Source organism: Rhagoletis pomonella, unplaced genomic scaffold (assembly GCF_013731165.1).
Source record: "Rhagoletis pomonella isolate Grant_MI unplaced genomic scaffold, Rhpom_1.0 Rhpom_scaffold_00005, whole genome shotgun sequence".
NCBI classification, from domain to species: domain Eukaryota; kingdom Metazoa; phylum Arthropoda; class Insecta; order Diptera; family Tephritidae; genus Rhagoletis; species Rhagoletis pomonella.
This window is the reverse complement of record NW_023458559.1, coordinates 12550534-12562308: the sequence shown is the minus strand read 5'-3', so window position 1 is coordinate 12562308 and position 11775 is coordinate 12550534. Positions and strand designations below refer to the sequence as shown.

Below are 11775 nucleotides of genomic sequence, written 5' to 3'. Positions count from 1 at the left end.
GGTCGGCTCATCAATTATTTTACTACGGAATTTAAATGCTCCAAAACTGTGTAATGGCACAAGACTGGCAGTAAAAAATTGATGGCGAATTTAGTTGAAGCAACAATACTGACTGGCAAAGCAAGCATTTGCCATGTCCGTCAACAAGGCGCAAGGAAAAACTCTTCAAGTATGCGGATTGAATTTGCAGGAGCCGTGCTTTTCGCACGCGCAGCTATACGTGGCCTGTTCAAGAGTTGGCATTCTAAATTGTTTATTTATTCATACCCAAGATGGAAAAACAAAAAATGCTGTGTATCCAAATGTGTTGGATTAATATTTAAAATAAAGAATCAAAAATTTTTAAATAAAACAAATGATAAATTTTCATATAGACAAATTCCAAGATTTTTCACTCATTTTTCAATATTTGGTGTAGAGAAGCACACCGGGGTACCGCTAGTATATGTATATATCACCATACCCAGTTCTAGTCCTCTACCACAAATATATGCAGTTTGAAAAATTCGGTTTGTATATCGAAACTTTTTTTTAGCCTATAACCATCCTTGGAAAGTCTGCAGTATATTCCGAAATTTCAAAAAAATCGGTACGGCCTTTCTCGAGCTTTAATAATAATAATAATAGATTGGCGCTTACACATATGTTAGTGTTTGGCCGAGCTTCTCCTCCGACTTGTGGCGTGCGCCTTGATGTTGTCACACAAAGCGGAGGGCCCTACAATTTTACGCCGACTCCGAACGGCGATTGTATTTTTATGAGAAGCTGTTTTTCATGGCAGAAATACAGTCGGAGGTTTGCCATTGCCTGCCGAGGGACGACCGCTGTTAAGAAAAAACCTTTTTCTATACTTTTGGGATGTTGCTTTGACCAGGGCTTGAACCCAGGTGCTGATGTGTGAAAGCGCGCACTGCTTACCACTACACCACAGCGGCCGACAGCTTTGCGAACAGAAAAAAACGCCTTTCAAAATATATATTAGTATAGACTAGCCAATATCTGCTTGTTTTGCGGCTTAAAACACTACTACCGATGAAAATCGATGGATAAATACACAAGTTTGCAAGGGTTAAGTGAAAGTGCAATAATTTTTTGTATGAAATACTAGCAGGAAATAATGTTACCCATACGCCATATCGTACATGACCGTATGACCATCTTAAGTTTGGATTTTTTTCATTCGCAATGAAAACTTAAAATGAAAATAACTTGACTAAATGACCTTATCTAAAAAAAATGGTATACAGATCCGTAACATACTACTTAAAATTAATTTTACGCCTCTCGGCGTTTTTTTGTGTAATTTGAGCGTCGTTACAGTGTTATCATCAAAATTAAGCCATAGCAATGATATATGTTTATAAAACTCTTAGGAGGTAGGATCTCCAGTTCGACAGGGCTCGTAATTCAAGCGGACTCTATCCTCATTTGTAACGCAGGGTACCAGTAAGAGTACTTCAAAGGCCCCAGAAGGCACGCCATTTTGGGTAGAATTAAGGGTACCATAATATACAAAATTAACTCAGTGCATTTTTATAGGTACGCAGGGATTAGTCCAAGAGAACAGCAGTAGGATCTGGAAAATTTAACCGTTACCTTATAAACTGAACAGCTACAGTTTAAGCTATTCAGTTTTCTTAAAGTCCAATTAGTAATACTACTTAGGTATAAGTTAGCAACCAAGAAATTTAACAAAGCTATTGCAATTCAACAGTAAACAAATTTTTTTTTTTACATTTTTCGATTACTTTTTAAATTACTTTGAGGAATGGAATTGGAAAAAAAATCAATTACGTTTTCAATTCCTTTCAAAGGAATTGGAAAAAAAAATTACATTTTCAATTCCTTTCCAAGGAATTGAAATAAAAGAAATTACATTACTAGCACGTAATTTATTCCAATTACAATATGAAATTCCTTGTAATGGAATTAAAGAAAAAAACAATTCCATTTGAAATTACTTCAAGGAATTGAAAAAGTAATCGATTCCTTTGCTGTGAACTAAACGAATTGAATCCTAATTACAATTACTGAGGAATGTAATTGTAATTCCAATGTAATTGCATTTACCCAGTTTTGCTCTTTATACATAGATATAGATAGAAGATATCCAATGTGTGCTTTCGATTTTAATCTTTGACCACAACAAAAGTTCCACATTGTACATTCGTGAATGAACTTTCAGTTTCTCGATTACTTTTACAATTCCTTTGAGTAATTGAAACAACTAAAGTACTCTTGCAATTCCAGGTAATGGAATTGAAATAAAATCAATTACGTTTTCAATTCCTTTCAAGGGAATTTAAAAAAAAATATTACATTACTAGCTCGTAATTCATTCCAATTACAATATGAGGTTTCTTGTAATGGAATTAAAAAAAACAGTTACATTTGAAATTACTTCAAGGAATTGGGAAAGTAATCGATTCCCTTGCTGTGGACTGAAGGAATTGATTCCTAATTACAATTCCTTGTAATTTGTAATTGGGAGTAATTTGTATCCTAAAGGAATCATTACGACCCAGCTCTGACAGCTGCTGACGTTTAGGTATTTTTATTGATATTTGCTCAGCGGTGGAGAATACAAAGTTTTGTGTAAATTTTTTAAATTATTTCAGGTGGAAACCAAAACAGGGCCTATACGTATATTTCTTCTTATTCTGACTTTCTTCAACATACGCTTCAATTTCATTGTGGAAGTCACTGCCGGATTTCCTATATCGACAGTGGTGTCGAGTGCTTTCGGAATACTTTTTCAGCCGAGTACCTTTCAAATGTTTGGAGTTAAATAAATTAATTGAATAAACGAATATTTACATACTTCTTTCATTAGTAAATCGCAACAAGATTGTTCATTTTTAAATTTAACGAACTCGTTGATTAAAATTAATGTTGACAAAAATGCAACCGTGTGCCACAATCCTGCTTGCAAATTCCTACTGGCAAAAATTTTCCCAGCACGAATTTGCAACTTCCCCTCCACATGAAATGTCAAAATTGTGCTCTCTCCTTGCAAGTTTTACTGGGTTTTTGGCTAAACGAACACGATTTGGTAACAATTGGTACCAACTTGTACAAATTTTTTGCATAGCGAGCTTTCTTAATCTTTACAAAACTATGTAGTATATCACTTTTTTTTATTGTGCATGCCCGTGTCAGTTTTTGAGTGTCCGTCCAAGTTCCGCCGGAGCAGCATTCTCGTTCTAAAGGAGCAACCTTTTATACCGCAGGTGCTGCACACTTACAAGTAAGTATAGTACACGTTAATAATAGTTTGAATATTATACGAATATTTTATTGTGCAGGTGAGGGTCAGTTTTTGTGAGCCCGGCCAAGTTCCACTGGTGCAGCATTCTTCTACAGGTGCAGCTTTTCAGACCCCACATGCAGCCGCTTCGTTCCACACCTTCAAGTAAGCATTGTCCACGTCAACAATAGTTGTTAAAGTATATTAACTATATGAATATTTTATTGTACAGGTTCGGGTCAGTTGTTTTTCCATCCAAGGTCCGCTGCTCCAGTATTCTCGTTCCGCTGGTGCAGCCACTTTGTTCAGGTTCAGGTCCAGGTCAGTTTTAGTGTGTCCGTCCACGTTCCGCCGGAGCAGTCTTTTACCGCAGTGCAGCCGCTTTGTTCCACCCTTATAAGTGAGTATTGACAACGATAATAATAGTTATAAAACTTTATTATATGAATCTTTTGTTGTGCATGTCCGGATCTGTTTTTGTAGGTTTGTCCCCGTTTCGCTAGTGCAGCCCACTGGTCCCGCAAATTCAAGCTCTTTTTATTTATTTACCCCCTTATTCTAGAACCCGAATTTTCGTGATTCGTAGCTACGCTACGAAAAATCCACATGCTGCAACCCATGCGGAAACATGTGCAGCATTGCCAGCTATCAGTTGTTTTTCGAAGATAGCTGAATGAAGGAATACCAAGTGGAGAATTAAAAAACCACTCATGACGGTGCTTATTTATATTAAAATTGTTTGATTTTATATATTTTGAAGGAAAATATGGATTATGTAGCATTTGCAATTATAGCACCGGAATAAGAGCGCGCTATGGGAAAGATTTCACAAAGATATGCGGAGCTGTCGGGCATAGTAACCATGAACGCATCTATGCCAGCTTCCGGTTGAATTGTTGAGCCACAAGCCAGAACTGCTCCTATGCTTGAAGAACTGGTTCTCAATCCAGTTAATGCAATAACAGCTTCTTCCAAGCCATTGAAAACATTTACTTCCCACCACCTACTGCGCTTACTTCTGCCTTCGGCCGCGCTTAGGGATTATAACCCTTACTAAGTAGAATTATCCTTCTGTGTTGACGGAGAAGAGGGGCTTCCGCATGTTAAAGGTATACAACGTTTCTTATGAATATAACTCGGGCTACACCATCCACTGTATTTTTGCGCAGAACCCACATCGCAATTTACAAAAAAAGTGCATAGTGCAAACCGAATTATTAATAACTAGTGCCCGGGAATTTGAAACATTTGTTTTAAATAAAAGTTTCATCTTTTGATTACGTGTATATTAAAGTTTTTGGATTCGGGTTATGCCTTTGGACACAACAACCAAAAATCGTTGTACAAATAACTAAACCGGACCCAAGTTCCTCGATAAGGGCAACAAAGACTATTTTTTGTTCGTTTATATAAAGCAGTGGATGAAAATATGCGTATATACGAAAGGCATATTTATCTGCTTAGAAGAACACCACTAATATTTCCTGCAAACACACATCGATTTACATCTTTTATCTCGCCTCCGACACAGAATTTTTTTCGTAAAAAATTACGCAAAAAGGCTTATTCGTTCGTTTTTAGGCATGCCATTGTTACGAATTTCGAAAGTTTCTACGATTCGTAGCAAAATCCGAATACGAAAGAGTTGCAGAATAGGGGTGTTAGAGTCTATGATTAGTACAATCTTACAGACTAGAATAGCAAAAAACTTAATAAACTGTAACATTAAGAGTAACATGTACACAAGGTTTTCTTAAATTCTATCCTATTGGCAAAAATGCTAACATTGTACACTTTGCGTAACCCAGTAAGAACAGTATTTGTAATCTAACGCGTTATATCCCATGTAGTGCTACAAAAAGTATGCGTGAGAAATTCAAAAATTTTCCATCATTTAGTAAAGGCCTTCGGGACCAATCTAACGCATTCTCTGTTGTACGTGTGAGCGTTTATCTCTTTTTTATACACGAAATTTTACTATTATGAAATAGAATAGTTATCTCTTTTCAATCGTCTATAGCAAGGCAATTTTTAACGCGATATATAACGTATCACATGGCATACACATATACTGTAATCCTAACGCACAGAAAATACATTTTCTATGTGATATACATACCCGTTATTTTCACTGTATAAATAACAAAATATTTAGTAGGTATTTATTTCAATATTGAAGTTTTATTGAATCTAAGTACTACAAATATGTATATATATCAGAAAATTTACGTTTAAAATTTTTGGAAATCGAATACAAAACATAAAGCTTAATCCATTTCAATTCTATAAACTCTTAAGCAGAGATTACACGATTTCTTCATTTGTACAGATTTGTAGATTTTGGCGGTCACAGAGTGGTGTTGTCTAGAAACTTTTATCGAGATGGGCCCAGCTCAATAAAAAAAATTGTCCAAACAACCCCACTCTGTGACTACCAAAATGTGCAAATCTGTACTAATGTACAAATCGTGTGATCCCTGCTTTACTTAAATAAAGCTAAGAATCAATTTTAAGGAAAATAATTTTACTTAGAAATTGCGCAAACTCATTTACTTGTATTGAGTCTTACGTATAGTATTTAAAAGTAAAAATTAATTTTCAAAATGGTAATCCCACTTTTGACCAGTATGATAACCACGATTTAAAACCTTGTTTGAGAACTTGCTTCCACCTCGTTTTTTCTTGATTGGATGAGTTTCTTCTGGCGGTACCGGTTGTGACTTAGCTCAACAGACTTTCTTAAAAGTTTGTCGAAGCTAAGTCGACCTTCAGCTTTAAAAACATCTGAAAGAGAGGAATGTAAGAATGGCATATGAGGCCATGAGAGCATAAGTGGCTTAACCCACAATTATTTTTTTGTACTTAACTTCTTAAAATTGTTTCCAGTTTGATAAATTTTAAAGTAAAGGTCGCTTATTCCTTAATTTGATGGTACGTTATATAGCTCTGTACCTTAAAATTAAGGAATAAGCGACTTTTATTTTAAAATGTACCACGTTTGAGACTACTTTAAGTAAGGATGTACACAAAAAAAATATATAAATATAGTACTTTGTATATCGCAGCAAACTATTAAGCAAAATACATAAAAAAAGAGAAATAAACACAAACCAATTTTAAATATAACGATTATTTTCGGTCTCTGGAATAAACATTTTACGAGATCAACATACCGAATAACAATTCATTAACCAGCACAAGCTTAATTAATGCCTTTTTATTTTTTCTCCCATCCAAGTTGAATAAAATCAAAAGTTCATCGGCCATAAGTTTACGTAAGACGTCATCTACAGTTCCGCTTGTGCCTTTAATTTGGTACAAATATATTTTCTGTAAATTATAAAAAAGGTCTATTGAATAATTCCATAAGATTTAAAAAGTGATCAAAATATACCATTGCTTCTGCATATTCTTTTGCTTTTAATTTTTGTTCAACCTCATATGCGGCGTCAACGCTAACCATTGGCAATGAAGCTGCTATTTCGATTTGTGTACGGTCTTCTACTTCGCCTGTCAAACGGCTTACAGAGTGGTGAACTTTGGTGAGCACGGCCTTGCATTCTCTTACGTTCTGGTTTTGTGCCATTAAAACACCTCTATCAAGCGCCTATTCCAATATAATAAAAAAGGCAAATTAATATATACGTCTAGGCGAATTTGATATGAGTGTGAAAATAAAATTGTGTATATAAAATTGCCTCGAACTGCATACATTTTCCTTTACAGCTTTCTCCAAAATATCGAGTCTGCACATCATTTCGTTTTGAGTTTCCAAAATTTTTGCTAAAAGATCCTTGATTTCTGAAATTGTAAAAATATAACGTGTACAGTTACTCACAGAAATATTAGTTCTTTAGTTTTTTCATAATACTGAAAACTCAGAAATATTAGGTGTTTAGTATTTTCACAAGTGATTGAAAAGTTTTAAATTTCGATGAAAATTATTTTGAAATTCGCCGAGCTTTTGCAACATATATGGTATTTTTTAAATACAAATTACGGTTTTGTTTAAATAAAAATTAACGAAAAACATTTATAATGGAAGATATTTTTAATGTCGTGAAAAAAACTAAGCGAATACTTTAAACGAGTTAAAGTTACCTGTATTGAAATCTTTTTGTGTTTCTTTGCTTAGGTCTCTCGTATCGTAGGCCGAATCCAGCTGAAATTTCTTTTTGTAAAGTTTATACACTGGAAATAAATACAAAATAAAAATATATGTCTATATACTAAAATTATATGGAGAATTTACCTGGGGGTGTGACCAAAGCCTGGGATTGACCAAAGGAAAAATCCAGCTGACTCTCTTCGAAGGACAAATCCATGTTTGCTTAAAAATATAATTAATTTTAGTTATAGTTATTGACATTTAGTGTAAGTTTTTGGCATATTGAATTTTAAATATTTTAATAGTTAAGTTACAAAAGGATTTTTTTTTTAATTTTTGAAATTTTTTAATAGTTAAGTTACAAAGGCAAAAGTTTAGTTCAGATTTTTAACTATTTACAAAAAGGGCTAGATGAATTAGAAAAAACGTGATTCAGCCAATATGAACATTTTAGTTCGAAAACGCGTGAAAAAGAGTGTGAAGAATTGGAATAAGCAAAATATTATTTTCTTGGGGAATACAAAAGTATTTGTATTCTATATCTGCTCTGTTAATTATGACTAACTCATTACTAATTTCACTGGCTAAAAGTATTCCCAATCCGGGTGAAGATTCTAGTGGTTGCTCAAAGTAGTTTTGAATTTTTAGGAAGTTATATCCTAGTACCACATCCCGACCGGATTCTTTACGAATTTCGATTACTTTAATAGGACCAAACAGAGGGGTGAAACAAAAGGAATCTTTTTCTTTTTTCGTATCTATATTCAATATCCCCGATTGTTATATTGTTATATATAATTGAATGTGGGCCATTTCTCTCCTGAATTCTCAAATAAAGCTGTTGCAATATTTTGTTGGGTTTTTTTATAATTCTTTTTAAATGCTGCATGTAATTTTCGAACCTGTACGCAGTCGGTTAAATGCAATAAACCGTGAACATTAAAGCTTATTAAATGTTCACCGAAAATAATTCCAAAAAAATTTACGAACTCTGATAATATTGCCTGAATCACATTTTTTTCATTTTTGTATTTTTTTTCGCATGAAAGAAGTCTTATCCCCGCATGCAAGAGAAGAAAGTGATAGTACAAGTCCTCGTCAATGTTATCTTTTAAAACAAATATGCCTAAATATAATAAAAATTTACGAAACTCTGTTGATTTCCAAATAGCAATTTCGTCGAAACTTCTGCAAACTCTACCGAATTCAGATGGAACCAATTTTGAAACGAAATTTAGCTTTTCATTCATTTTGGTTACGTTTGCCTTTTTCAATAGCAAGTGAAGCAATTTTTTGTTATACCCAGGTCAACCAAATGCATAGGATCCAACGGGAACTGTGACACTATGCCGAAATCATGAAGTTCTAATATGTTAGGTTGATGTCGAAATTGGTTGCAGTGATGCCCGGGATCAAACCTACTTTTAAACGAAAAGTCAGACCGTGCATCATGCATTTGCTTGGAGAAACTTACACGCGTCTTTAAGTATTGACCTACTTGTGTGCATTTGGGACAGCTGTTTTTTCCGTTGTGGTACTGAACACCTGTTACAAATGCACGAGCAGGAGAATCACAAACAAATGCACGAACGCTAAATTTCACATTATGTTCACCAATTTTTACTCCAACTTCCCTCAAACGCGACACTTCTTCGCAAAAGTCCTTCATGAAATCGTTAATATTCCATGGCTTTTCGGTGCCAGAAAAACAAGCTATTACAAATGGTTGTACCTGGGGGTACCCAACAAGTGCTCCTAAAATTGGCCACAATACCTTATTAGAGCTTTTAAATAACTTGAGTCCATCTATGCCGACATCTATTTTAATTTCTTCTAAGGCCTCTGGAAACTCAAATAAGTTTTCTGAAAAGTGTGCTTGGACTCCGAAATAAAGAAATTAACCACTGGGTATAGCTTGGAGCTGTATTTTATTTTTTTCAGTTCCAAGTAAACTTTTCGCGGAAAGGGGCAAATCATTAACACCCATGTCTTTTAAAGTATGCAATAGATCTGTTAGGGAGTTATGCGATATACAGTTTCGAATTGCCCAGGACTTGAGTTTATGAACGTTGTCAACTTTTGGAATAAAGTTGGAGCACCCTGGTACATCGTCGTCACCGCAGTCACTTTCTAAACTAACTTCACTATTGCAGCCACTTTCAATTATAACACTTGCACTATCACTTTCTTCACTTTCTACGCAAGCAAAACTATCTATTTTTCTATATTTTTCTGCATTTCTATTAAAATATTGCTTTTCTAAAGCCACAAGATTCCTAATAGTTTTTTTACTCATTTTGGTACTTGCCTTTCACTTCTTCACTTTTTACAAAGTTTCTCCTGCTGCGCTCCTGGTTCTTATGCTTTCTGCAACGTAAATGCCTTTTATAATATTAATTAATTAATGTAAATGCAAAATTACTTACCGAATCGCCGCATTTAAATACTTGTAATCAACCATCGAAAGACACAAAGTTGAAATGTATACATATGAGTCGTTTTCCAGTATTACGTATGAAAAAATCTGATGGGTATCTATTATCTAACATCTACGACAAATATTTTCTACATCACTAATTATTCCAATTCGAGATGTAAGAAGGAATAAAATATAGGCTTATAGGCAGGCGAGAATAGGCTAGCTCACTCTTACATTATATAGCAGTTGGAATGGGATATGTAATTGAAATCACTCATTAGCCTTATCATGGGTTCATTTAGAGAATAATTCGTCTTACATAGGTCAATCGAAAACATATCATGTTGACGTAGCAATGATTGGATCATTGAGTTTAATGCGATCTAATAGAGTTGGGCAGTCAATTTCCCCACTCAGAATATCATGTAAAAACATCAGACCCGAGATAGTCCGCCTACTACGAAAAGTATGCAAGCTAATCACTTTGCCGCGAGATATATATCGTGGAGTAGGATTTTCAAACCTAATTTGAGCCAAACCAAATTTTAAACAACATTTTTGTACACGCTCAATCCTGTTATGGTGAAATTCGTAAGAAGGATTTCATATTATAGAGGCGTATTCCAGTTTGGACCTGACAAACGCATTACATACAAGATTTCTTGTATAGGGATCATTGAATTGAGCACTGTTTCGCTTAATAAAAGCTAATGAGGAGAACGCTAAGACTTTCAAGCAGGGTTGCCACTTTGGTAAATTGTTACCAAAATTGGTAGAAAAAATTTGGGTTGGTAAAAAGGTAAATTTTTTCCCATTTTGGTAGATTTTTGATGAACTTTCCGTTCCCGATCTATTTTTCGTAGTTATCTTTAAATATATTATAAATTTCTTTGCATACTTTTTATATAATTACATACGTATAAATGTATATCGATATAAAGCGAACATATCGCGCTCCATTTTACTGGAATCCCAAGGAGTTTTTGATTGTCTAAATATTTTAAATGATTATTTAAAGATAAAGAAAAATTTTACAGGTATGTAATTACGCACTATGATTGTTCGCAAAAAAAAATAAATCAACGCCATTTTTTATTAATGAAAAAAAAAATCAACGGAAATTTTAAGCAGCACATTGTTGGCTATATTCAAATAGTATGGGCTTTAAAGCTCCATACCTTAAATTGTTCTAAAAATTCAGAGTAAAATACTCGAAATTTAGGCGAAAATTTTTGGAATTTTTCTATATGTTGTATATAGTTTGAATCCTCGATTTTTTTTTTGGATTTAATTGAAGCAATAAAAAATTTTTACTCGATAACTATTGCGGATATTAAAAAAAATCACTTTTTTGAGTCACAGCATTTGTCTATAATAACTCGAGTTGAAGTTTTTCAAATAATGAAGTTTCATTGTTGCCTTTAGTTTCTTCACTCCCGCTTTTAGTTGAAGGAAACTGAGAATATGCCAATAATATAACGCAAATACCGTATAACTAGTTAAATAAAAAGTTCTTAAAAACAATCTTAATTCTTATTGAAGTAACTAAAAAAAATAAAAAAAACTATAGTTTTAATTAAAATAAACAAAAAAATAACAAAACTATAAAAAAGTTATTGGTAGATATTTCCCAGATTTGGTAGATTTTTTCAAGTGGATGGTAAATATTTTTTTTCGTCAGTGGCAACCCTGCTTTCAAGTCATCTGCATATAACAGGTATTCACAATGTTTAAAACAAGCACTGGAATCATTCATAAAGAGAACAAAGAAGGGCGTAAAATACTTCCTTGTGGAACTCCCGACGTCGCAGTGAGGGAATGAGCTAATCCCATCGACTACAACTTTATTTACACTATTGCAAAGATAAGAGTTTATCAAGGACAGAAAGCTTGAGTGAATACCCAAGTGTTTTAACTTCTGCAGAAGTAAATTATGTGACACACGATCAAAAGCTTTAGATATATCAGTGTATATGGTATCAACCTGGTAGCCACCCACAA

At 33.9% G+C, this 11775-nt stretch overlaps 1 protein-coding gene and 1 long non-coding RNA gene across 2 annotated transcripts; one reads left to right on the top strand and one right to left on the bottom strand.

The window, feature by feature from the left end:
- The first annotated feature begins 3091 nt into the window (after nucleotides 1–3091).
- On the top strand, nucleotides 3092–3708 carry LOC118739817. Its single transcript, XR_004993057.1, has 3 exons — nucleotides 3092–3247; nucleotides 3306–3412; nucleotides 3480–3708. It is a non-coding gene; the product is annotated as an uncharacterized LOC118739817 (long non-coding RNA).
- Nucleotides 3709–6340: 2632 nt separating this feature from the next.
- On the bottom strand, nucleotides 6341–7041 carry LOC118739816. The gene is made up of 3 exons (XM_036471319.1): nucleotides 6960–7041; nucleotides 6642–6854; nucleotides 6341–6577 (listed from the first exon to the last, which is right to left on the bottom strand). Exons 1-3 carry the CDS (start codon nucleotides 7002–7004, stop codon nucleotides 6404–6406), a joined length of 432 nt encoding a protein of 143 aa, XP_036327212.1. The 5' UTR covers nucleotides 7005–7041; the 3' UTR covers nucleotides 6341–6403.
- Nucleotides 7042–11775: the final 4734 nt, after the last annotated feature.

Coding starts and splice junctions, on each gene's coding strand:
- LOC118739816 (XM_036471319.1), bottom strand. CDS start 7,004: ATGATGTGCAGACTCGATATTTTGGAGAAAGCTGTAAAGGAAAAT. Junction 6,855..6,959: donor AGAAAGCTGTAAAGGAAAAT/GTATGCAGTTCG, acceptor ATATTGGAATAG/GCGCTTGATAGAGGTGTTTT. Junction 6,578..6,641: donor AAGAATATGCAGAAGCAATG/GTATATTTTGAT, acceptor TATAATTTACAG/AAAATATATTTGTACCAAAT.